Here is a 27,758-nt window from a genome sequence, read left to right as displayed (position 1 = left end):
AGAACTTATTAATAGATTAATAAGTCAAACTGCACACAATACAAAAGCATGTACAACACAATTCTGTCTTTATTTCATCTTGTCAGATGCCTTCTGCATCACTTCCCTGTCACCAACAGTCTAAAGACTGTAAGATTCTATTTGCATACATTCTGGAAATCAAATAAATCCTGCTTTATTTTTTTTTCCTATGCTAATTCTCACTCCAAAGTGGTGCAGTGTGGCCATTCATACTAGAGTTACATTTCAACAGCACCTTACCTAGTAGCTAGTAGCAGTTAGTCTTCTTCATAAATGCTGAGTAATTGCACAGACCTCTGTAGTGGTATGGGTGGGATATTTATTTCTAAAGTAATATTGTTTATTGTTTTCTATATTAATGTATTTAATCTTGCCACATAACTTATTTTTAATCAGGTTCTTTGCATGGTCATGAAAAATATTACAGAAGGAAATCACAGAATCTAGAATGCTTAAGAAATAACTAGGAATAATATAACAAACATTAAACTATTGAAACTGGAAAGAGGTCCTTGTGGTCGATTATACCACTTGCCCACTAGAGGGACTCGAGAGGCTCCTTTCTGCTTAAGGCAGAAAGCACTTGGATTCAGTTACAAAGTTTTACAGAAAGGCTATAAGTATTTACTTATGAAATAACATCTCCAGGTTCCTGGGGCCAAATTATCGTTTCAGACAGTACCCAAACACTTCAAAGGAGTTCTGTCATTGTCTTAAGAGCAGTTGAGGCTTCTAGATATTCCCAGGCTCTAACAGGTTTCTGGGAGAGAGGCAGACGATCTCTGACCTGATCCTAGTTCCTCTTGGATGACTCCAGACTTGGCATAGGCTTGCAGAGGTGCAGGCAGGACATCTTGCAGATGTGCAGATGGACAGGATGTCAGTGGCACTTCTTGCCATGTCGCAAGGCACTTAATGCCTTCTCCTGGTAAACTTGAGGCATGACAAGTTTCCAAGTAGACAAATCCAAAGTATCAGGGCTTGTTATTGTGCAGCAATGCTAGCTTTGAACTTAGCAGATATAAGATTGCAAAGCAAGTAAGGCAAGAGCATGGCAGGATACAGCAGTAGAGAGCAACGAGGCAGAAACACACAGAGAGAGCACATTGTCTTTTCCTGCTTATCTCCTTTTATCAATTCAGCCTGAGACTAATGGCTCTTTGACCACAGAGCTTACCTAGTCAGAATGGGAGTTTGCCAAACTTCACCATATTAGGTGAGCTAGGGCTTATTTTTACCCTTTTAGGGCAGGACACAAACAAGTGTATAAATATGTGAGGGTACCCAGCCTATCAGAGAGAGAAGGAGACTTAATGGCACCAAGCGTTTATATTCATTTCTTGCCCTTGCTTCCCCCAGCAGCAGAAGAGAGGGGGAACAGGGAAACATGTCTGGACAAACCAGGACATGTTTAGGCCAATTTTGGCCTTCCATGACAATCTCCTGGTGGTAAATTCAGTTTATCAGTACTGTAATAAGAGATGCACTTTTCTAAGCTACTGACCATGTTCATATTCAAATACTGCATTTTGCACCACACATTTATGTTATCTATCTAGACTTTATGTTATTTTCCAATTGATTTGCTTGCCAGTACACCCATGGAAATATGACCTGACCTGTGTATTGATAACTTCATTAGTGACAGATACAGATTTCTTATTTAAAAATCAAAGTGGAAAAATGAACTTTCAAATATCAAGAATAATACCAAGGAAAAGAAAGGGGTTTGGTTTGATTGTTCATGGATTTTTGTTGCTGTTGTTTTACTTGAAGAGCATCCTGTCAATTTTTTTATGCAGAGCTGCTGTTCAAGCAATAACCTATCCAGCCCAGTGTGTGCTGCATTTGATGTGCTTTTCTGTGGTTCATTTGTCTCTCAGTCAACTAGACTGTTACCCAAATAATCCCTAGCTCATTCTTTTAATCCTGTTTGCAACACTTACCACAGGCAAGCTGCAAGTGACTGATTCAGTAAAATTCTCAAGAGAAATTTTTTTCAGAGCTGATTCCTTGACATGCTCTACTCTTCTGCTTCTCTCTCTAGATGCTTACATTTGCATTATAAAATATAATATCTAAGCAACAGTGAATATGAGTTTAAAGACTGCCCCTGGGAAGGGTCAGATAGAGGATCAGACTTGCACTGAAAAGGTTCTTTTTGTTATTATTAACTGGAGGAAAAGTGTCTCATAGAATCATGTTTCCAAATTCTCAAGAATCAGTCCACCATTAGACTCTCACAGTAAAGTGTGTTATAAAGTGTGAATTTGTAAAGGTTTTTGTGTGGAGAAGACAAAATGTCATAGATCTCAGTAACAGAAATGTTACTGATGTTTCCAAGCATTACTGAAGAATGAACCTTAAATTTTAAAGACCACCAGTTTCTTTGCTCCCCTGATAACAGCACTGTGACAATTTGGGTTTTGAGGGTGTGGGTTTTTTCCTTCATTTGGTGGCCAACTTGAGAAAAATGTTTTTTGGTTTTTTTCCATCTACATCTTTCCCTGCAACAAAGGAATCTCCAATTAATGGCTGGCTCTTGTCTTTTTATGGATATAACCATGATAAAATTTACAATGAGCACCATCAAACCTTCAGTAGGCCAGTGTGGAGGTTTTGCCCTGGATCTGCACCAAATGCCCACCAATGCTGCTCTCTTGCTGCCTACAACTACCTGAAGGGAATTGTAGAGAGCAATGAGGTCATTCCTGAGCCTCCTCTTCTCCAGGCTAAACAACCCCAGCTCCCTCAGCCTCTCCTCATAGGATTTGTGTTCCAGGCCCCTCACCAGCTTTGTCACCCTTCTCTGGGCACGTTCCAGCACCTCAACATCTCTCTTGAATTGAGGAGCCCAGAACTGGACACAGGACTCAAGGTGTGGCCTGACCAGTGCTGAGTACAGGGGCAGAATAACCTCCCTTGTCCTACTGGCCACACTGTTCCTGATGCAGGCCAGGATGCCATTGGCTCTCTTGGCCACCTGGGCTGGCTCCTCTTCAGCTACTGTCTACCAGTATCTCTTTCTTCCTGGCTACTCTCCAGCCACACTGTCCCCAGCCTGTACACTGCTTGGGGTTGTTGGGGCCAAAGTGCAGAACCCTGCCCTTGGCCTTGTTAAATCTCATCCCATTGGCCTCTGCCTCTGCCCACCCATCCAGTCCATCAAGGTCCCTCTGCAGGGCTCTCCTACCCTCCAAAAGATCAACATCTACTCCTAGCTTGGTGTCATCTGCAAAGTTACTGATGATAGACTCAATCCTCTTGTCCAGATCATCAGTAAAAATATTGAACAGGACTGTGCCCAGCATTGATCCTTGGGGAACACCTCTAGTGACAGCTGCCAACTGGATGTGGCACCATTCACCACCACTCTCTGGGCCTGGCCCTCCAGCCAGTTCTTGACCCATATCAGAGTGAATCTGTCCAAGCCACGAGCTGCCAGCTTTGCCAGGAGCTTGTTGTGGTAGATGGCATCAAAGACTTTGCTGAAGTCCAGGTAGACTACATGCACAGCCTTCCCCACATTCATCAGGTGGGTAACCTGATCATAAAAGGAGATCAGGTTGGTCAGGCAGGTCCTGCCCTGTATGTTACAAAGTATGCAAAGAATAAACTGTCCTTCATGTCTGTCCTGCAAATCTCAGTAAAAGGATTGGGAGTGATACTTCACCAGACAGCATGAGCACTAGTAATGGTTTTCTTTCACACTGTTGATTATCAGAGTGCTTTAAGTGCTAGTATTTTAACCAGAACTTAATCTTCAAGGCTGAAGTTGCCTGTGCTTTATTTCTTATTGAGAAATAAATAAACCCCGAGCTTTATCTCCAAGCCCCAGCAATGTTTGCATTTCTGCCAATTAGATAAGAAGGAATTAGTAACAGTTACTTGGAGTCTTTCAGCACTACTGTATTTAGAAGACTGAAGTTGTACATGTCAAGAGGTGGATGCTAGGAACCAGAAAGTAGTCTTTTCTGCTCACACAAAGATGCTATCTGATTTTCTTCATGGAGTTTGTTAGAGTTTTTGGCTTTTGAAAGGTCTGTCCTTCAATCTGTTGTGTTACATGCACTGGGTGCAAAGACAACATAAGTCCCACTTCACTGTCTCCACACTGCCTAAATCTCACACGTTTTGTAGAGAATCACTACAGCCTTTCTTTCTGCATTGCTGTGTGCTAAATGTAACCAATTAGCTCTGTTTGGAATCTGCTGATGGCTCCATCTGACATTTAGGCCAGATAATGGGACAGAAGCCATGTTGCAGCCTTGCCATTTATCTGTAAAGACCACCTGCATTTGCAAAGTAATCCAGCTGGAGGAGACAATCCCAAGGCTAGATATACAACCATCAGGTGCTATACACTCTCACTCAGCTATGCATCTGGCATGTGATCCAGCATGTGGCAACCCAAATGCTGGGAGAGCAGACAGTAGCAAGGCTTAAACCCAGCTCCGTGCTTCTCTGCTCCAACTCTACATAGCATCTTCCAGAGACAGTCTCCACTGCAATAGAAAACCTATACCAACTTTAGATACAGTTTCATCCAAGTCTGTGTATATTGTTGTCCAGTAAACAAACTCTATTTGGTTTCCTGTCTCCTGCCCTTGAACATATATACTGTTGCACACTGCATCCTGGTTGCTACAGGACCGTTCCATAGTTCTGGTCACATCTCATGAGGCAGAGAGATGTAAAATGGAGTAGAGCGGTCTTCAGATTTGAGGCCTTATGCTGATGCCCTGCAGACTCCACTTCAGCTTTGTCTATGCTATTGGTTGCCATGTAATATACAGAAAGTTGCTTTTAAAACTGCAGGAGGTGGCAGCCTCAGTTTTGTCATTTCTAACTTTGCATATTTGCCTTTATCTCTCTGTGGGAGGAGGGCAGGCATTTTTGCTTCAAAGGCAAGTAGATTAAAATGTTAAAATGTGTGCTGGTTGAGATGTAAGCACCTTAGGAGTAGTATACCACAGAAACCTGTATTTTCTTCCCACTTTTGCAAATGTTTCTCTCTTCTCATTTTTTCAGTAGGATTTTGAAATGCTGATGTTAGAAGGGTAGACTGAAGATAATCTATCAAAGAGCTGGTGTTCAGCCTGTAAAGGTGTGTCCATACAGCCTGCCTATTCTATGCTGGAAGCTGAATGTTTTCTCAAAGAAGTTATATTTATCTTCCCTCTATTTATCCATAATTGAGTATAATCTACTATATGAAACAGTTTACCTGCAAAAGAAAATAGCTTCCTATGGTATGTTTGTGATGACTTCCAAAAGTATTGGCAGTGACATAATGGAAGAAACAACTGTGTGACAGCCTTGAGCTAGATCCTCAGGATGTCTGCAGGGTGTTGGAAAATATGTGTTTACAAAGAACATTTCATTTTTCCCTTTCATTTTTCTATTCCTTACCTGGCTTTGATACACATGAATAATCAGCTTCAGAAGATGCACTTGAAGACTTAGCACTGCAGGATATACACTTTTAAATGCAAATATCAAAGCAGCTTAAGGAAGCTAAAGTAGGTTGCCCAAATTTGATGGAGTGAACTGCATTAGAGTTTGTGAGCTGTACAGTTTCTCAACTTGAGTTATGAGGTCTCTATTATTAGTGCATTGCCATCAGATTCTCAGGGTGAATCACTAAATGCTGTATAGGATCTGTGTTCAATTCACTCTGCAGTTTATAGAGGTAAGTGACGCTACACTGAATTTTTTAAACCAAAGTTCTTTTGTTGGCACAGGCTCCCTTTGTGACCTTGGAGAAGTCTGTGCACATTACTACTTTGCTAATACATGCAAAGCAGAGACAATATTTCTCTTCTGTCTTTTGGAGAACCTTAAGGGCTCAACAGACTTAGATACTATGGAAATTGAAGTGTGTAGAAGTACCTAAAATAGTCATCTCAACAAAGTGAAGATGACCATAATGGCTGTGCTACAAAGGAGTTTTGAAACAGGGCTATGAAGGACTAATTGCTTCCCAAAAGTAAACAATCTGGACTGAAGAATGTCCAGATGCTTTAAGGTTTTCTTTGCTATGCTCTATTAGCCTCTCCTAAGAGTTGTAGCAGTAAAGATGCTAGAATTTGGACTGAGAGGTGGTATAACTATTTTTTTCTTGGGGGGCTCTGAGTACAGTTCCACTCCTACTCTCCCCAGTCCTATCTTTGTTTAACTAAGCTAAGAGAGATCAGCATGATCTCATAGTATAAGCCATGTGGGAACATTTTAGTGCAAATTATTTTTCAGCCTTGTAAAATAAAATTTATTTCACAGTTAACTCACTTTAAGGTATGGCTTATCTGATCTATAGAATCAGCTATGTCAAAGCAATAATGAAAAGTTCTTGCCAGAGAGAGATTTTGGCATTGGAATGGGCTGCCCAGGGAGGTGGTGGAGTTGCCGTCTCTGGAAGTGTTCAAAAAAAGACTGGATGAGGCACTTAGTGCCATGCTCTGGTTGACTGGAAAGGGCTGGGTGCTAGGTTGGATGGGATGGTATTGGAGGTTTCTTCCAACCTGGTTGATTCTTTGATTCTATATATGTAATGGAGGATTAGCCTGCTGTCTGATGAAGAAGCTTGTAATAGTTGCTCTTAAGGTGGATTGGTTGTGTCCCAGGTTCTGGCTAGCAGTAGAAGACCTGAAGAAGAGGCCTATCCGGGAAGTTCCTGCCCGTGTCCAAGAAATCTGGCAAGAGTTTCTTGCTCCAGGTGCACCCAGCGCTATCAATCTAGATTCAAAAAGCTATGACAAAACCACGCAGAATGTAAAGGATCCTGGAAGATACACATTCGAAGATGCTCAGGTCAGTCTGCAATCCTGTTTAGGGACATTTGAAACAGAATATTGGCTAGCGACATTTATATGCAATAAACCCCCCATATATTTGGTGATTAAATGGTAGTGCTCTGTTTCCTAACATACCGTTTTGGCAGAACAAATGCTTTCTTTCACAAGGCCTGTGAACTACTAAAGCTTTGCATGAATCTTCTGTGCCTGATAGAGAGTCTTCAAACAGAGAAAAGGGTACAGTGCAGTGTAAATTATGTTTTCATGTTCCTGTTTTCTTAATTATTGCTTTCAGTGACATTAAAAAAAGAAGCTTTAACATTAATTCCTAATTCTCAAGATCTGTCTCTGAAAGACTTCCCCTGATACAGGCTCATTGTCCTGGTACTCACGCTTTGGGGACCCCACTAGATATATGCCTCCAACTAGACTCCGTCCCATTGACCACAACCCTCTGACTTCTTTCCTTCAACCAGCTCACAATCCACCTCACCCAGACCACATCTTCTCAATTTAGCTGAAAGGATACTGCCCAAGACAGTGTCAGGTGCTTTACTGTAATCCAGATAAACCACATCCACTGCTTTACCATCATCTATCCACCTGGTTATGTCCTCATAAAGGGCTATCAGGTTGGTCAAATATGACTTCCTCCAGGTGAAACCATCTTGACTGCTCCTAACGACCCTCTTGTCCTTGATATGCCTAAGGACAGTGCCATATTGATCCAATTCAGCATAGAAGTCAAACCCCTGGGGAAAAGAGGCAGATTATATCTGCTCTGTTCTGACCTGAAGTTTGCAGAGTCCTCCACATAAGTAGCAAAGTTTTGGCAGAAGCAGGACTCTGCCTCTGCTGCATTGTCTTAATGGCCATCCAGTCAGGAAAGTGATCACTTATAGGTGATCCATGCCTGAGTCAGCAAATTTTGGTGGGGAACTGGGAATGAGAATTAGATCCCAAAAATTTCTGAGAATATGGAGCCATCTGATAATGCCAAAGTTTTTAAATGGTCAAAAAGCCACAAACCTGTGCTTTTCTCATACTGAACAAAAAATACACCAATTGTTTTAACACCCAGCCTCAATTCCTTCCTGATGTGTCCAATAACAATCTAATACAGTCTAACTGATTCTTGCTTGTATATGGTCGGTTTTGCACAGAAATAACATTTTCAACAACATTTTAATCTCCTTTCTGCTCTCTGTTGACTGCATTGGCTACTTTCATACAAGCTGCCTGGAATAAAACTCCCCTAGATGAACCACCCTAAGTTCTGAATATTCCCCGGTATTTCTCTGCTTAGTGCAAGAAATACAATGAAAGTCACACAGAATAATTTCTGCAGTTTCTAATTGAATAAAAAAAAAAAGATAAATCAGCTTTAATTTTACCTTATGATAATTTTCAGGCAAGATGTTGTGTGCTTTTTTTTTTCCTGTTCACTAATTTTGGGCAGTACCAAGCTGAGAAACAGTTTATTTGCTGTTTCTTGATTACTGTGCTACAAGTTTCCTGTAGTACAAGTGTAGAGTTTGAGTTAAAAAAAATAAACCAAAAATAGCTATCCCAATTCAGCAGCTTTCTTAAAATGTGTTTTTGAGACTGTTTCCTATTCTGATTGTTTTTTCTACAAATCTCTTCTCTAACATTAGAAATAGAATTAGAAATATAAAGTGTCCTAGATCATAGATTTTTAGGTTTTCATATTTTACAGAATTGAGAATGCTCTATAAGCTGCCTGTGTCATTTGTTTTCTAGATAAGGATTTCCAAATTTTCATATGCCTCTGAAAATTAAATATCTTGGAAATTAGCTTATCCTGGAACTGTTTTCAATTCTGCATATGTGTATTCCTTTTAATATTGGGATAGAATAAGTAATTAGTATATAGGAATGTATAAAATGCCTGTATTCATAAGATTATTTTTAACAAATGTATCTTAATAGTTCACTAAATGTCTTGCTGAGGATGTTTTTAATGGTAGCTAGGAGATATCCTCTCTAATTCAGTACTTATTGATGGTGCTAAATTGGAACCCTAGTACCCTTTTCCCAGCCTTTGGATTTAGAAGGTCATCTCCAGAAATGAATTCAGAAAGTCTGATATGGACAGACTCACAACCCCTTATTTAGTCACTTAGCTAAACTGGGGGTTTAGCTAAGTTAGTAGCTAAGTGTAGTTTGAAACTGGCCTTAAGTTAGGGCTCAGTTGTAAACTCTTGGGGGAAAAAAAAATCCATAGGAGAAATAGAGACTATAAATCAAAGAAAGGTGTGTTTTGTTCTTTATGCATGACATGCAGGTGTGATTTCTGCTTTTAAAAATAAAGAGTAATTCGGCCTTAGCTTCAGAATGACCTTACAGAGTTCCTACTCAAAACAGCGATAGCTGGTATGCGTTCCACAACTGAAACCTACCACCGCCTGCTATTTCACACGCCTTCTTTTATGGGGATAACAGCTCCTTCTTTCCCTTTCAGGAGCACATTTACAAATTGATGAAAAGTGATTCTTATCCTCGTTTTATACGATCCAGTGCCTACCAGGAGCTGCTACAGGCCAAGAAAAAGGTATTGGTCCATCTTGCCTTTGTCTTGCCACTGTGCAAAGCGGTGGTTATGTTTGCAACAATACTCAGTCTTCTCTCCCCTGTGCCAGTGCAACTGGATATCTGGTAGGTGACCAGCTTGATGTGTTTGAAGGGTCACATACACACAGGAGTTCAATATACATATATGTGTATATATCCTGCATGTGAGCATGCTTCAATAAGTTAATCTACCAAGACTTATTTTTATTTTTACATCCCATATTGTACTGTTTTCTCTGTTATGAAGCACCTTAAGTGGCAAAGTGCTTTAAAAATACATTAAAAAAATAAAATAAAATCCCAGAATAGTCTTTCATGTTTGCAAGTTTGCTTATGTAATAGTTGTTGTTCTCTTTATTCCACTTATAAATGTTGAAGAATGTGTTTAGAAACAATCTTATTCATATGAGTAACTTCTAATTTCAACTATAAATATAGGGGCTTCTTAATTCTGTTTATTTCCCTATTATTACATGAATAGTTTTGAGTAGGCTAAGAATCTGACTTGTAAGGCTGATCATGTCACACTCTGGCAAACAGAGACTGATGTCTTGGTATGTAACATTTACTTAGAAAAATCCAGATTATGAAATGAGTTCTGAACAGACACAGCCTAGAATGTGTGGAGCAGTTTGTGCAATGCAGATTTCTACACTAATAAATATTTTTACTAGTGGGCTTTAAATAATAATCTCCTCAAATCCGCTGGGAGCCCTGTGCCTTGCCAAATCAGGGCCCCAGCCGTCACTGGATCAACATAGTTATTAGCACTGCAGAATTCTATTGTTTATAATGACAACTTAAAACTATATGAAAGTGCTGTGTGATTTTGTTTTTTGTTCAAACGTTGATTTCTGAAGATCCAATATAGAAATGTTGAAAATACCAGAAAGCTACAACTGTCCGTGTGAAGTCCTTAAGTTTGTGACTGTCAGTTCATTAACACAAAATGTGCACTTCATTATTTCTTTTTATTTTCAGTTTTTCTTTTAAATCAAACCAATTTGATCCCCATAATTTGATTATATTTTTTTTTGGTCAAGTACTATATCTGTTTTGCCCATCCTCTGTTTTCCAGAGTCCCATTACAGTTCCATACCTGTGTTTGCTTCCTGATTTATACAAACTTTGTTTTGCAGTTCATTGTTTCATCAGTCCTTCTTTTCTACTCCATTTTTCTTGCTTTTCTTTTCCCCCTCCTTTTTCGTTCTGTTTTGTTGTTTATTTGTTTTAAATTTAAGTTGGAAAACACTCTGGATCGTCGAACATCTTTTGAGAAATTCACACGCAATGTGGTAAGTTTGTTGCCTCTGAAGACAAGTAAAACTTGCTGGGACATCCTTCTCCCCTCCCCCTCACTTATACCTACTTTCCCTTTTGCAGTTAAAAGTGTTTTCATCACAGTGTGTGAATTTTCCTAGGAATGACAGCTTTATAATGTGCTGTCATTACAACCCCTCCTCCCTAGTCCTTTTCCCACTGACCTCAGTAGTCACACATGGAAGAATGGACCTTTGGGAGCCATGATTTTGGCATTTGGAAGGGTGAAATACAATTATTACTTTTTTTCCCCCCAATAATTGTACTAAAAATCTGTTAAAACTTACCTGATGTTGTTCCTTTTTCTGATGCCTCCCAAAATACTAACATAGTTTAAATACATCCCATATCCTTTATATTTTACTCACAAAAAGTTTGTCCCACTTTTCAAAGTTGGACATAGGTTAAAAATAAACAATAATAAGATCCCTATCTTCCTTAATGCCTCACACAACGTCTTCAGGACCAATAATTCATGCTGATGATGCACAAGGGTTTGATTGGGATTGTATTTAGTTAATGGACTACAAGATCTAACTTTTTTGTTCTTAAAATGTATTTAATGTTCAAAAGCTATTTCACAAAGGTGAAAAACAAGAAGGCTTGTAAATTTGCTGTGGGCATCCTCTTGCCACCTACCAAAAGATCCACTGACTTCCTGCTATGTGGGATTCTTTTTACTTAAACATTTCTTTGGAATTTTTCTTTTTTTACCATGGTGAAAGTTCAAACTAAAGCATTCAACGCATTTATTTTTGTAGGGCAGAAACATCCCTATTTTCCCATGCCATAAAAACTGTACACCAACACTGAGGGCGAGCACTAACCTGTTATGAAAAGAGGTAGAAAGATCTTGGCTTATACTCAAGTTTGTCTGCATTGTCTGTTGAACTGTGCAGGTGATGCTGCTCTGTGTGTGTGTGTGTGTGCATCTGTGGCTTTTTCTGTGACCTGGTTAGTGGAGCTGTGTGCGTTGAAATGAAAATTATGGGAGCTTGCAGCAAAGGTCATGGGTTTTGTTTTTTTTTGTTGTTGTTGTTTCTAGAGAAGGAGAAACAGTTCTCAGAAACTGCCTCCCATATAATGAGGCTCAAAAGAATTTCCTCAAGACATATATACATATATATATTCTAGTAATCAAAAAAAAAAATCCCAAACAAATGCAGTGAAAGAATGAAATTTTGCCAGGCTGTGGGAATATCTCACATGTTAAAACAAACCTGCAATTCTTTAACTGCTCTCCTATAGGTAAAATCTTCCTGTAATATGCTTTGAATCCACTGTAATCAGGGAGAAAATTTGGATTCAATGGGACAAAGTCTGTAAAGGATACTAAAAAGTAAATAAGTAGCCACAAAGGAAACTATCCCAATGTTTGAAACAAAAACCCGTGTATTTTGCATGGTGATGTTGCCATAGCATGTTGCAGTGTGATTTGTGTGTTGTCTAAGCAGGTTAATCTATAAACCAATGTTGTGTATGCTAACATTATACATGATATTTTCATAGGAAGGTCCATATTAATAAAAGATCCTATGTCAACAAAAGAGATTCTAGAGAGTAGGTAGTACGTCTGGGACTTCTGAGAGCCAGGCTTTCTCCCAGCTGCAGTGCCTGTCAAGCTGCAATAGATGTGTTTATTCAAGGAAGTTTAAACAGTCCACAGACCAGCGATTGGTTATTGTAAAAAGCATGTAAACAGGAGGCTATAAGGTGAGAAATAGCAAGCTGCAGACAGATGTGAGGAGAATACAGCACAAAAAAAAGAGGAAAATTGAAGACAGACTGGGAGGCACTAAGATGATTCTCCGATAATCCTTCTCAGAGCAGCATTGCTGATAAACCAGCAGTTCTGTGCACAAACACTGGAGCGTTATGCCCTGCAGGCATGCCCGATTTTCATTGTGCTAATCTCAGGGCAGAAGTACCAGAACAGCAGGATGCCAGAGATGCAAGACAGGCTCGATAAACCATCTGCAAGCTAGAAATGGGAATGAGGCTTTCTGGATATGAAGCATTAGTACTTCTTCAGTAGAAGAGGGATGTTTTTTTTCATGGAACAAGCTACAAACTAAAAAACTGTGGGTATGCATTTCCTCAAACTACTACCTTTGAATCTGGGTGGAGTCTGTCAAGTCGAGTCAGGTATGAGAGTACATCTTGTCACCGCTAGATCTAGATTCTCTATTAGATTGGTGGTTCTGAGACTTGCAAAATAATTCAGAATGTCAGGACTCTCAAGTGCAAACCTATTCTCCAAGACAACTGAATTCACATCACTGCCCCCAGGACCCCTCGCCATCAGGCATCCCTGTTCTTCTATTCTCATTCTCAGTTGATGAATTGATAATATATAATTATCTACCTTGGTACAGTGGTTCCAACCAGCAGGGGTAATGGAAACATTTTTCAGACTATTCTGCAGTGTACTGATTAACTTGTTCAACTATGAAGTGAGGAAATGTGGTATAGATCTGTTCTTCTGATTAATACAGAAAATGGGGGTGAAACAGGTCTTCTACAACCCAGATAAATGCTGTCATCTCTGAATGATTTAGTAAAATGAAAATTACAGCTTTCTTTCTCCTCTGATGGCTTAGAAAATGTAGACTAATCTTCGCTGTTTTGTTTCTCAGTCGTATCAAAGTGAATTTGTATTGAATGAAATTAGGCATCAGTTTTTTTTCTACTTGAAATGTTTAAAAGAACCCAGTGCCCTTGATTGTGTCTAGGGACCGAAGCTGAGGAGACGACCTTGCAATTCATAACCTGATTCATTAAGATGGAGTCTACAAGAGGCTCCTGATCAGTGATAATTGAAAGTAGGTTATATTTTCTATGAAAACCATTTGTTAAACTAGAAAGTTTAGAAACTTTGTAAGGGCAATCCCTATGTACTGTTTCTTGAATTCAAATGGAGATAACCCAATACAATGAGCTGTTACCCTCCTCTGATGGAGAAAAAAAAAAAGGAAGTGGAGCTACAGATACAAAACCCCCACAGCTCTGCAAACCCCCACAGACTTAGCTCTGCATTTGTTTCGAGTTTTCTTTCCAGAAATCTTGCAATAAATTGGTTCATTTTACAAAAGCCCTAAATGCTCATCTTAAAAACACTGCTTATATGGCTTGATTTGTAGATTTTATGGTGCAAAATTGCTAATGCCTTTGGCAGTCCACAACAGACAGTAGGAATAGTGCTAGAAACAGGTCTACATTCAAGTGTAATAAGTTATATTTATCACTGAATACTTGATCGTTTGCCTCTGAGTAGTAAGCACAGCTATTCTTGACTTGCCTCACTTATTTGTATTCATGGATACTGCGTGGAAATATAGAGCACATACATTTCAGCAATACTGGAATGATGCCACTGGATAAGCCTTGGAGTAACAGTGACAACCACAAGTGTCAAGGCTCTGACTCAGAGGCACAGGAAGCAGCGCTGAAGTATTTTTCGCTTCCCCAGCCACCTCAGCCCCTCAGGTTTCTCTTTGAGAATAGTTAAGGTCTAGTCAACTGCAGCATCTGAGTGAAGTGAATAGGGAATTAAAAGTGCAAATCTGGAAGCAAGAGAATGCCATCACTTGTTACAGTAGTACAAAGAGGGAAATCAGTTGTTTCAGTGGCATCGGACAACTGACATTCATTTGAGGAATTCACATTGGGGAAAAAAATCCATATTTACAAAAAAAAATTACAAAAATCAAGACATTTTCTCTATCTTTGGTTCTGGGGAACAAGTCCTTTAAGGAAAACTTTTGTCTTTAATTTCTCATGTGCATGTGGGATATGTGACAGTGGGACACTGTTAGTCTGAGTAGGACACCTTTGTGAGCACTAGTCTGGTGCTTAGCTGCAATCACCAGTCTGGAAGTCTGAAGCAAAAGGATGTGATTTACAGGGTAGTGGGATAATTTGATTTCCACCATATGCAGGTTTTCTTGTCCCACCAGGAACCAAATTAGGAGGGCAAGAAGCTGTCAGACCTGTCTGGAGAGAGACACTCCACCATGGCTACAAGACACCACTGTCAGTGTTAGAGATTCATTCATTGCTGCTCAATTACAGAGAAGGCAAAACCTGTGTTTTTGCAAGTTTGTAATGTTTTATGGAACTACAACCAATACAAAATGGTCTGAACTCCATATACTAAAATAGAGAGCCATCAGATGGTAATTATCATCACTTGCAACCTCATAAACAAGACTCCATTTAGTAGCTCTGAGTTTAAAGCCATGATGTCTTACATTACCCATAACCCATCCAGCTGTCTTCTCCCACTTAGCTGGAAGAATGTGATGATCAGTGCCCTTCAATATTTCCTAACTCTAAACCAGTAACCTTAGACCATTTCATGCATAAGATGTGAAATGTGAAAGTCATTGAACAGCACATTTTCACAGAAGCTCAATCTAATGTCAATGTGACATAGCAAACTGTGCTCTAGAAGTGCAAATTAAACCTCATTAAAATAGCTTCCTCAGGTCTTATCAATGGGATATAAACTTCTAGATGTTTAAACCAGTGTAAGCTCTCGTCAGATAAAAATATACCCCTTTAATGAGAAAAAAACTCACAGATAATACAACAATGTCATGAATAATTTTTTTCTATGTGAACAGGTAGAATTCATGTACAAAAGATCCTACTGTGGTAGACCAAAAGTCCATCTAACCCTGAAACCCTGCCAAGGGCAACAATATGGCATTGAAAATGAGCTCCGATACAGCATCAGCTGTGGGATCTCATCTTCGACATACAGTCATGGAAGAAATCCTAATTAGACTTTTGAGTTTACTTACAGGTTATTCTTGAGATTTAAACAGTCAGAAAGAAAATAAATTGCAGGGCTTCTTATTTGACAAATACAGAACACTAATAATTTGAATAGTTGTAGAAATCAGGGCTTTCTTCATTTCAAGAAAGAGATGGCTTATTGATGTCTGACTAAAAAGAACTGAAGAAGTAATTAAAATTAATAATGCCTAGGCTAATGAGGAAGATCAAAACCAGCATTTGTAGGACACACCAGCAAGTACTATGTCCTATCCTACAATGTCTGGAGCTAAACTGCTACCCTTTGTGCTAGAAGAGCTGAGTAGTAGCACTTGGACAGATAGATTCATCTAAGTGAGGAGCTAGTCAGTTATTAGGCCAGTGTCTGCCACTTCCCAACTGTCAAACCTTTACCAGAGTCTTAAGTTTTTGCAGGAAAGAAAACTATAAAGAGGTAAAGAAACATAAGGCCTTGGACAAGCATAGCACAAATATTTGTCTAGATGTGCTTTGGTGCCATGGAAAATCTGATGTTAGTCACTTCAGCTGGTAATTCAAGTTCAAACCACCCCATCTGGCAAGTTTGTAGGTTAATCACAAATGATGGCAGCTCATCAGTACATGTAAAGATCAGTGTGAAAAAAGAAAGAAATCGGTAGTGTCGCTCAATTTAGAATGAGTCAAACAGGAATGCAGTCACTTAGCTGCTGCCTCCTGCCTCCAGGCAATGATACAGCCCTAATGAGAAATGAACAGAGGACTGCGAATCCCTGTGACAGACAGCAGGATTTCCCTGCCCATGAACCACTTAGTTCTGCAGCTGTGCTGACAACTTGTGCCCCAGATTCAGCAAATGCTAACTTCCTCCTCTTCTCGGATGTCCAAAAGAGAAGTGCTCCTGCACAGGTGGCTGAAAGTGGTGTCCTGTGCTTGTATGGAAACCTAAGCAGAATCCTAAGCTCCTGGGCATTGCAAAAGCAATTCCCCTGTGCTAGAGGAGCTAAAGGCTGCCTAATCTTGGACTGTTTCTGCTCCTGTGCCTCTCCAGATGTGTTTCTGTCAGGGGCCGGTCATATACTGGCCTCTTTGCGTGTGTGCGCTGCAGCATCACCCAAGAGCTTTCCCTGCTATGCTGTCTGAGCACTGGTGTGTTGCAGGGGTGTTGCACATGAGCAGATGAGGAATGGTGAGAGCAACAAGGGTTGATTCTCATTTTGCTTACAGCAGAGTGCACACTCTTTCTCTGTTACACCTGGTCAGATGTGTGGAATTATCGTTTCTAACTCTACTGGTATCAGTCCTGGAGTGCAGCATCCGTGCTGACAATAAAGAAACTTGAAAATAGGGCCAGCAAGGTTGCTTAGCACAAAGGGAAGAGAATTAATGATCTAATAGGAAAGGACATGATTTTCCTGTAGCATCCATTTCAGCTCTCGTCCCTACATAGATTTCATATTTATTTCTTATAAACCACATAGGTACTAAGGTTGTTGCTTAGTTGTTTGCTGGATTACTTGAGACGTTAGTATCACGCTCATAAATAAGCCAGTCAGCATATTTGTATTTAGAAGCTCACACATCTGCACATGGTCATGTAATTTTCCCCCCTCAATTCTATACAAGTACAGTCAGAAGAACAACTCTACGTTAAACAGTACACTAAAGGTATTCTTAGATGGACTTGTTCACTCCAGCTGCGGTTCTGCCTCTTTGTGCTCCAATTCCCCTGTCACGTATGTGCACAGGATTTCCTTGTAGTTTGTGTATTACTAGAAAAGTTCTTAAACAGTTTCAGTTAATATGCCCAAGGTGCATCAATTAGCCAAAAATCCTAATCCTGGTTAGAATTTAGCCATAAACTTCTCAATTTTGATGGCACCAATGTACTGAAAATGTGAAGGATCTTCTTTTCATTCTTCAGACAAACATCTACTACTCATTACAACTTTCTCCCTGACTGTTCTCTAATCTCATTAGCATGGGAGATATTTTCCTATGTGTGATGACTCATATGCTACACCTTTCAAATCTGGCCTCTTAGATGTACTTCCCAAATCAAAGTTTGGCTTATGAAAATGTTGTAACATTGTATCTGAAAGAAATAGCTAGGCTTAGCTCTTAATATTACAGCCCACGAGGGGTGATTCTTACACCAGTCTGTAAACTTGGTAAACCTGGAATTCTCCTGGAAGTGATGATTATGAAACCCTACAATACAGAGCTAAACTGAAAGTATAGTCTGGAACAGAGTTTGAAAGAAATACTCTGTAAACTGGAAAACAACAAATCCCTGCAGATCTGGATAAGAAGGTGGGATAAATCTGTACATTGGTCTGTGATGGATTTATGTGTATTAAAAGCTTATTTTCCCAATCTGAGAGCTAAGTAGGATTCAGAATGACCATGGAAGATTTCCTAAAGAGGTTGTGTCTTCTAAGCTTTCACTTTTCCAATTATGACATAAATTAGAACTACTGTTACCTGGAAAAAGAGCATGCATTGTTGTTGTTCAGATGAAGAATTTGTATCTGTAGGATATTCTGTGAGGCAGGAACAGGACATGAAGAGCATTCAGAGAAACCCTATCACTGTAGGGGTTAGGAGAAAGAAGTATCAAAGACCAGCAATGTGCAGTGAGCAAGTATGTGCCTAGAAGATAAAATCCAAGTAATGTGTAGAGTAAGATTATACAAGTCAGATCAACTAAGCAGCAACTGCTTGGCCTAATTTTAGGGTAAAACTTAATTAGTTTACACTAGTTTACTGGAGTTCATTCCCAAGATGATAGAATTTGGTTATGCTTCATCTAAAAATGTCAGGGAATTTAGAATTCACAAATAATCAAGTGTTGTAGGTAAGAAGAACAAAATATTTCACATATTTTATCCCACCACAAGAGTTAGCACAGCATTCAAGTGTGTTATTGAGCAAATTGTTTGAAGGCTAAACAGAGCTGCTGGTTCAACAGTCTTAGTGATCTGGTTCATGCAGGTCAGTAATAAAGGGAACTCATACATATTTACAGAAAGTAGCCCAGCTTGCAGCCCTGTAATAATAGTGGCAAATAACAAAAGGCAAAGATTGGCATATGCTAAATATTTTCTGAGACTGTGTCCAAAGTGAACCTTCACAGATCCCCTAACAAACCAGTTTTGGATATGCTGTTTTAAATTGCATTCCAGTGCCACACAGGTGTTGACACTCTTTTAAATAGAAAAATAAAATCTTAGTGTAACATCTGACATGTTACATCAAAGGAAAAATGTAATTTCGGGGTTAAAAAGTGTCAAGGATCTGTGAATTTACTATAGGTAGAAAGCGATAGGGTTAAAGCTAAACATAGAAAAGAAAGCACGCCAGGAAGGACACTTTCCATCTTTCAGAGAAGAGAGTATTGACAGATGATATGTGAACCTGATGGATGTGCAGTCTAACCCAACATTGTAGATCATGTGTTTCCTTGAAAATCATATTATAGGAGGAATATTCATCCTAGTCTGTTCAACTTGTATTATGGAGCTCAAAGAATAAAATATACTTCCTTTTGTGAAGACCCACTCTGATACTGATATACTGCATTACAGCAAATGCTTGAAACAAACTCACAGGTCCCTAGAAGCATAAATTTAATTGATACTGACAGCAGATATTAAATTGTAGAATTCCACTGAGTTATAATACAGCAAATTACTTAAAATCTCATTGATATGGCAGAATAAGTTCATTTACCGTCTACTGCAGAAAAAGTACAATAAACCTAAGAACTAAATAAGTAACAGGAGAGTTAGAACCACTTTCCATTTAATGTTTTGTGATCTCTTTGTGTTATGGGTATGCCTGTGGTATTCTGAGGAATGATATAAGCTTGCTTTGCCAGCTTGGCCTCTGTTGGATCAGAGCCACAGTAGGATGGCGAAAGCTCAAATCTGCCTGAAATATACCACAGTGACATATCCTACACCATCCTCCTCACACTATAGACCCATCTCCTGTGGGACAGTCATTATACCTTATTAAAAGAACTTGCTAAAATACTGAAACCACATCCTTGGAAAAGGAGGAACAGTGAGGAAAATAACAATGTGGAAACCCAAACTACCTCAATGCACATACAGTCACTTGTTCCTGCATGAACAATGTTCCTACAAACAGTAATCTCATCAGACCAATAGCTCCATTTCCTGGCTATATGCAATCCTCTCTGCAATCCTTTCTTAGCTTAAAAACAGTTGTTTGTCTTTCATGATAGAACTACTGCAGTTTTGTGCACTGATCTCTGTGGCACAAGGCACTCTCACTTGTAGAAGCCTTCTTCAAGTTTGGGGTATGACCAACAGCAAAAACCTCAGCATTAGTTTCTCATCAGCAGAAAACAATCTCATTCCAAAATGGCCTTTAAATTTGTTAGCTTATTCTGTGAAACAACCTGGCTGGCTGGCAGTGCAGATGTTTTAAGTGTAAGGGCGTCCTGTGGTTAAAGGTTTGACAGACTCCAGTTGGTGCCCCTAGTTATTTGACAGTGATGTGGCAACACTAAGTGGTTGCTGATGAACAGGTTTGCAGTGATCATGCCTCTGTTTTCTGTTTTTGTTTTTTGTTTTTATCTTTTCCTCAGGGGAAATCGCTCACATCAAAGAGGTTAACCAGTCTAGTGCAGTCCTACTAAAAGGATCACCTTGTAGCATGGAAGCAGACTCAAATCATTATACATACTTTGTAGCTCACTGATTGCCTGACTCAGAGGACAGTAGAACAAGATGTTGCATGAGCAAGGACCTGACTTGTTTTCTTTTGTGTATACTAAGGCATTACAGACTCCGAGGGACTCTCTAGCCTTTCGATGCCTCCATTTCGAAAACTGTCTGCTCACTTCTTCCTTCATATCAAGCTGGATCTGTGTCTTTTTATTTTCTGCAAGCTCAAGTACAGTGAAAAAAAAGCTTCTGCTAGGCACAGTTTATTAAAAAAAAAAAAAAAGAAAAAGACCAGTCAAAAACTGGAAGAAATGTAAAAAAATGCATCTCTGAATAAATATACATGGCATCACATTTACTGCGCAATAAATTAGCACAGAAGGTTTCATTTCACTGATGTATTCACATTGAGAAAGAAAGCCTGTGTCTTTGTCTGTTGTCTGTATATTTATCTGTTAATGTTTCCTGCATTTATTTTTATACCATATTTCAAAAAAAGAACACCTTTTACTCCAGATGTATTAAAGTTGATCCTTTCTCTGTAAATTTGTGTATGTTTATATTGTTGTTTTCTCTTTCATTAAAAGATGCAGAATCTCTTTCCTTTGGGAAGTTTTGAGATGTTAATATTGAACCTGAAGATTAGTCAAGAGCAAAATCGTCCCCAGAAGTTACACATCTTGTGCTTTCTAAAAAGTGACCTGAAATGGCATTTTCTTTCTCTCACTGACACCTAATCAAACACAACTAATAATGTCATTTTCTTTTTGTCAAACTAGCAGCAGAGAGACCTTTCCAGCTTGCTCATCCTCACCCAGGCCAACCTTTCTATAAGCTAGCCCCTCTCTGTAATACTGCGGCTTGCACAGCAATTCGATGGCTACTCAAGACTGGATCAACTGAACTGCAGTTCCTTAGGAACTTAGGTGAACAAAGCTTGCTGAGAACACAAATGTATACTTGCTAAATAGGAGGGACAATGTTTCTTTCTCCTTGCTGTCACTTGTGATACAATGCATAGTTTGAACTGAAAAGGTAGTGGTTTGCAAGTGCTAAGTGTACTGGCTGGAGAGCAAATCCTTGGTAGTAACTTGCACGACTTGCCATTTTAATTCAAGGTCTATTGTCTGCTGCAGAGGCTACTTACACGAAGATCTACTGGCAGGTTCATGAGAGCATGTAAAGTTGCTCGTGAGACAGCAGATAGGGAGCTTCTGATGCTGAACTGAGCTAGAACCAGAAATCTCTGACTGGCCTAAGAAACAGCACTTCTGACTGATGGAAAAGCAACAATGGCAACTGAATCGAATGACAAAGTTCTGGTAGCTCCAGAGCAGCTGAGGGTACGTAGGACAATCATGCCTTTTCAACAGTGCACAGCCAACTCTAGCACCGTCTGTCACATTGACTTTGGTTTGACATTGAGAAACAGGAATCTTGCTTCCAAGGGACTACCAAACCTAAAAATGTGCAACCCCCCCACACCAAAAGTGGGGCAGCCACAGACACAATCAGAAAACGCATTTGAATAGATCAATGCTAGACTCATCTCATTTAACACTGAAAACCTGCGCAGAGCAGCTGTGGACAGAAGATGCTGAGCTGCCTTCTGCAGGGAGTGCTCACTTCACTGCTGGCTGGCTGTCAGTAGTCTGGTGCAGCTGTAGCCCTGACTGCAGCATCTCTAAAGAGGTAGACTGCATGAAATGAATGAATCCAGGACAAAAAGCATTAGAAATCACCATGAATGGCTGTTCATCAGGTTTTATTTAGTTGAGATTTCTGGAGGTTCAGGATTTTTTTTTCCCCATATGCCACTGTGTATAGTTTCTAGCTAGGAAGATAATCACCATGTCTCAGTTTTTATTAGCACAGTTCTGCTAAGCTTTTATTAGGAAAAAAAAGTGGAAATGCCCCATGAGAGCTCGGTTTTATCAGGAACTCCATCGAGGTCAATTCAAAATATTCACAGTCTAGAGAGGCCAGATGATTTTTAATAAATAGCCACACTGAACCCCAGATCTTAAACTCTGAGATTTAATTTTCCTTTACCACAGAAATGCGAGCTCAGAGACATGAACTTGGGACCAGGCAATCCACAGAAATTTGAGCTCTGTTTTACTTCTCAGTGCCAATGAGAGAGATTTATTTCCAAATGCCTGCTGCCACCAACTGCATCAGCTGATACTTCCTGCTTTGCCTTAGGAATTAACTGATTAGATACCACTCTCTGCTTTGAAGAATCACTCCCTTCAAATAGTAAGTGTTTCAAACTTACACATTAGGTATTTTATGCAGCTTTACCCCAAGAACTTTTTATTTTTAATTACACTGCAACACCAACTTGGCCAGTAGAGAGATACGGAGCATTTGTACTCCTGAATTCATTTTGTGCTTATTTTAGTTCTTGTCTTTCAAGAAATATGAAGCCTTTTTTGGTTGTCTGTCTTGCCCTGCATTTGTGTGGGATTTAACACAATGTCTATAAAAATGTGCTTTGCTAATAAGGATTTCAGAGTAGTCAGGGATCTGTGTTAATGTTTCATTTGAACTTAGTTTCAAGGGACACAACTCTGCTGTTACACTTGAGTGAATATGGACCAAACAAAATCTATCCTACAACAAACTGATTTTTAAAAGCTTTTTCTGTAATCTTTTGATATTTGACCTGATCTCTGTTATCTGCCAGTGATACAATATTGGGACTGGCAACCAAGGCAGCACAAATTTCATTTTACTTCTCCATAAGGAAAACCTAAACATTTGTTTATATGAATATCCTCTCACAAGGATTAAGATTTGACTCAGACTGAAGCATGTTTTTACAACCACCAAGCAGCTGAACTAGGACTTTGGTTGCACAATGACATAACAACTATGTCAGGAATTGCAGCAACACTGTGAGTCTGCTGAATTAAAAATGACTGAAAAAGAAACCCAACCTTCTTGGGGAAGGGCCATCAATCCATGCCTTGTAGCTCTGCCTAGGAAGCTGAAACCGCACCCCTTGGAGGATAATAATTGTAATAGTCATGTCAAAAAAAAAAGCAAACAAAAGAAACAGAACCCAAACATTTGGAGCTGAGACCTTCCATTTGAGAGTCAAGAGTTCATCAGACAGTCTCTTTCCTCATGCATCCTTGAGCATAAACCAGTTCTTAAGTCTACAGGGGAAAGAAGTGTTTGCTGCTGCTGCTGCGCCCTTGAGAGCATTTTGTGCCAGTGGGAGAGACATGCGATTCTCTAGCACTGACCTGACGACAGTAACATATTCATCCATTCTTCTGTGAGGTACAATAAAACATTTTTCTTCAACTGTATAAAACCAAAGAGATATGAAAATAGCCTTAACCAGTGAGAAGAGAAATTGCAGAATGCTGAGCTGAAACAGCAGAATCATAGAATCAACCAGGTTGGAAGAGACCTCCAAGATCATCCAGTCCAACCTAGCACCCAGCTCTATCCAGTCAACTAGACCATGGCACTAAGTGCCTCATCCAGTCTTCTCTTGAACACCTCCACGGATGGTGACTCCACCACCTCCCTGGGCAGCCCATTCCAATGTAGTGAAGACTGGGTAAAAATAAATCAGCTGAAGGTGAATATAAGAGTAAGAAATGGGATATAATTGTGGTGACCAGAACTGAACCCACAAGGGAGGAGAACTAGGGAACTGAGGCTTTCTACAGCTAGTGGATTGCCAGCCTATTGGCCATTGCTGTGCAGAGTTGTAATCAAAATCCCAAAAAAATCAGACCAGATCAGCAGTGACTGTCCCTTTAAAATCTAACAATGGCATTTTGAAAGCAATAAATACAAAATATCTTTTTTTTTTCATATTCCATGCCTAATATTATTTGAAATCATGAGGCATAAATGCCAAATAGATCCCCAAGATATAAATAAATAGGAAGGCAAAAAAAAAAAACAGTTTCAGAGAATGAGACCTGTAGGAATGCATTCAGCATGTTTGCTTCTTTAAAATAATAACAGGTTTGTTTAAAAAGGCAGAAAACTAAAGTGAGCAAAGGGGTTTTTTTGCTTTAACTAACTGGAATGTAGAGTTAGGAATGACCAGTGATTTCTTAGTGACTATTGCAAGTATTTACTTTTATGCTAAGTGATTAACAGCTATTTGAATTCAGATTTAAAAGTACTGTATTTTTCATGTTCATTCTAGCTAGAGATGTGCATAGAACTAACTCTGGACTTACTAACTTTGGTCTATGAACACCGGAATTTTGGTAAAAGGAAGTTAATTTCTATAGATATCTCTATAAATCAGTATTTCAATCCCAACACATTGGGAATAAAATGATTAACAACTTCTTTTCAATCCCAACACATTTGAAATAAAATTAGTAACAATTTCTTTGAACATATTCTGTATCCACAATTTAAGCAAGCCACTAAGTGATTGTGAATCAGCCCAGTCTGCCTTTTGATCTGACTCTGCTGAACAGATTCATAGTTTTGTCTCCTGTGAGGTTAATATAGGTTGAATTACCAATATGAAAGAGATGGAGGGAAATAGAGGCTGATTCTTTTGAGGCTAGATTCACCCTCCTTGTGCTGTTATGGACTGTGGAGTCCTCAAGAGACGTGTGTAAAGAAATGGGGTTTGTTTGCATGGACATTGACTTGAGCACTGCAGAATCTTTCCAGAAGGTCATTTTCTCTGCCACTACTGAAGTTTATTTCCTAGCACCTAAACTAAATCTTCTTTCCTTCTATTTATCCCTGTATTTTTAATTGGGTTGCTACAATCAGTATAATGAAATGTTTCCTACTTTTTTTGTTCAAATAGGTAAATGACCAGTGCAACATTACAGCCTCCTTTGGTTTTCTTACTGGTGCTTCATTGCTCTCCTCTGGGATGAGAACTGTTACAGCTTTCTTGGCAGACAGTGCCAAGAGCAAGCTGCAGGGCTCTCACTCAGGCTTTGTAAGAAGAGAGCAGAGGATTACTCTCATCCTTCTATTTGTAGACATTACTATTGGACTTGCCCTTTATTCTGTAGATGGCTACTACTGAATTATGCCATCTTATATGGCACAGTGATGCCCAGATTCTTTGCAGTAAAATACAGATAGTCATTCTCTTTTATGTGTAGCTGACTCTTCATGGGTTAGTGAAGTGTCTCCAGTTGTCCACTGAGTAGCATCCTCATTTTTCAGATGATCTTCTCTTTTCCTGAGGTAACTTCTCTCTTTTTTATTCTAATGTCTAAGATATTCTTAGTTATTTTATTTGTGGGTGCCTTTATGTGTCAGTGAGAGTGAGGAATCTGCTGGCCTGATTCTTTAACACAAATTAATGAATGACAGTGAGTACCATAATCACTATTTGCCATAAGGGATCTGTGTGTGTAAATTGTTAAGGGAAATTGCCATGACAATAAACTCTGAGAAGCTGCTCGAATGCTAGATGATAGTTCTTATTTACAAGTGTGGACATGGACAGTAAATATCGAACAATATTGAGACACAGTTGTAAATGTTACCTTGTTAGTGACATTTGTACAGTTTTCATTGTACTTTTTCTTTGCTCCCAGACTATATTTAGCTGCATTCAACTTCGTTGGCTTTTCTTTGGTTTGACTACATTTTGAAACCTTTATCAGTTTCATCACAAATGTCAATCTTCAAAAGACAGATGATTTACCATCCTTACTCTTAAACCTGGGGCTGCATGTTCTGCATGTGTATAACGTAAATCAGGCATTTCATTGTTCATGTAACTTTTCTATCCACTTCTTTGTTCCTTTCTCCTTTTCCTTTTGAAAAGATGTGTGGCAATGTTATATTTAATGTAACTGACTTTTCTCCCTTTTTGCTAAGAGTACAACCCTGAATTCAATTACTTTTTTTGAGCTCATCTCTTCTGATGCACTGTTCTTTATAAGAGACTTTTTTTTTTCTTTTAGACTCTTTTTCTTCTCTCCCCATCCCACTCAGTAATGTCTTTTTTTAGGATTCTCTATCTTTTATAGTTCTTTTCCTTTGTTCTTCTGGTCCTAGCTCCACTGATCCCTCCCGCATGTTCCTGTGATGCCACTTTACACTTACCTCCTCTGTTTCATCTTTCTTGAAACTGAGAAGATTGAAAACATTAAAGGAAAGATGAGCCAGCCTATAGGTGCAGAACATGCCTCTGACTGTGGCCTGCTATCAAAGGATCATCCTGCCCCTGGGTGCTTGCCTTTCCCCTTCCCCACCCAGCCACTGCTGCCCAAAACTCTCTCTCTCTCTCTCTCTCTCTTATAGATGTCAGTGAGGATTCAGATGTAACACCCCAGAGGCATTTTTAAACACCCAAGGTAATTCCCTAAGCTACTCTGGGTATCATTCCTTCTCTTCATAAAGCACTTTGATTGTCAGCAGGGTTAATGGTTAAGGTAGCCATTCAAAAGCTAGTCTGGCATGCCATAGTATGGCAGTGGGCCACAGACTGGCTCCTAGTAATGTCACCACCTTTGCTGAAACTGTTCTCCAAGTCTCTCCAGTAAGCCAGGCTCCCACATCTCACCAGGATCCCCCTGGCCTGTCTGGATGTCTGTGCAGCATGACTCTGCTGCCAAAACAGAAATGGAGACCTGGAGCACCTAATCTTTCCTTTATCTTCCCTCCTAAGCAAACTTAGACCCAGTGCTGGTAAACAGCATATAAATTCTGTATGTGACCAGGGCAGGCTTGCAGGGGCCAGGCAAACCACTGGTGAAGATGGCAAGAGATAGGTGAGGAGCTTGCCAGCAGACCTCTAGGCTGATGGAGAAGGGGCCTGAGGTGATGTCTGAAGAGGAGGATGTCTGTGCAAGTGTGCCACATCAGTGGTTGGACTTTATTTTAAATGTTCTGGTGTTTTGAAAGGAAACACTAGCAGTAAAATGCTGAAGACACAGTGCAGACAATTAGATCAGTAATGCTCAATTAATGAGGAAATTAGTTTCCAGAAAGCTAATTTTATGGAATAGTTAAGCTTGTAATCATAGACAGTTCTTGAGTCAGTAACTCCTAAGTCAGTTTGGGTCACTCCATTTCTCCTTCCTTTGCCCTGTCAGTGAAAATCACAGCCAGAGTCACCAATGTGGTTAAAGTTGTTGCGGTGATGCAGCGTCTTTTATGCCAAACTTAGAAGAGGTGTATTCAGATAACTTAATTAGGATTGGTACATGTGGAAGGTATGGATAGGTTTAAGGCTACATGTAAGGCACAAATAGGTTAAGGTTTAAAGAAAACAATTGTAGGGTCAGCCTCCTGTGGTCAGCAGATCCTGCCCCTTTGCAGCTGGGTGTGAGGGTTTGTTTCATCGCCTTAGTTCCTGCCTCCAAGATGGGCTCAAGGCCACTCTTTGCAGCACAGGTTGCTCACGTTTATCAAATCATGTCCTCTGTCAGCAAGAAATGCTTCCACATTGCCCCATCTGGAGAACATTAGCAAACCTTTCTGGGTTCTTGACTAGGAAGGCCTTGCATGATCTCTCTTCTCTTGCTCTCCTTCTCAATCATTTTCCTCATCCTTTTCTATCACTGTTGGAAACCCCAGGCATGAGGGAGTA

The 27,758-nt window shown here is 39.6% G+C and overlaps 1 protein-coding gene across 9 annotated transcripts in view; it reads left to right on the top strand.

The window, feature by feature from the left end:
• Positions 1-27,758, top strand: part of RGS7 (regulator of G protein signaling 7) — a 194,995-nt gene that overhangs the window by 155,787 nt on the left and 11,450 nt on the right. For 3 of the 9 annotated variants that reach the window (XM_064158621.1, XM_064158622.1, XM_064158618.1), the window contains exons 15-18: positions 6,645-6,831; positions 9,298-9,387; positions 10,649-10,702; positions 20,312-20,746. In XM_064158621.1, coding sequence (XP_064014691.1) covers positions 6,645-6,831; positions 9,298-9,387; positions 10,649-10,702; positions 20,312-20,470 — 490 coding nt within the window. In that variant the 3' untranslated portion in view covers positions 20,471-20,746. Of the gene's footprint in view, positions 1-6,644; positions 6,832-9,297; positions 9,388-10,648; positions 10,703-11,488; positions 11,570-20,121; positions 20,747-27,758 lie in introns of those variants that run through there. The other 6 variants (XM_064158623.1, XM_064158624.1, XM_064158625.1 and 3 more) reach the window with 6 other exon arrangements.

This window comes from Pogoniulus pusillus, chromosome 18 (assembly GCF_015220805.1).
Source record: "Pogoniulus pusillus isolate bPogPus1 chromosome 18, bPogPus1.pri, whole genome shotgun sequence".
NCBI classification, from domain to species: Eukaryota; Metazoa; Chordata; class Aves; order Piciformes; family Lybiidae; genus Pogoniulus; species Pogoniulus pusillus.
The sequence above is the reverse complement of the archived record's forward strand: the minus strand, read 5'-3'. Positions and strand labels throughout refer to the sequence as shown.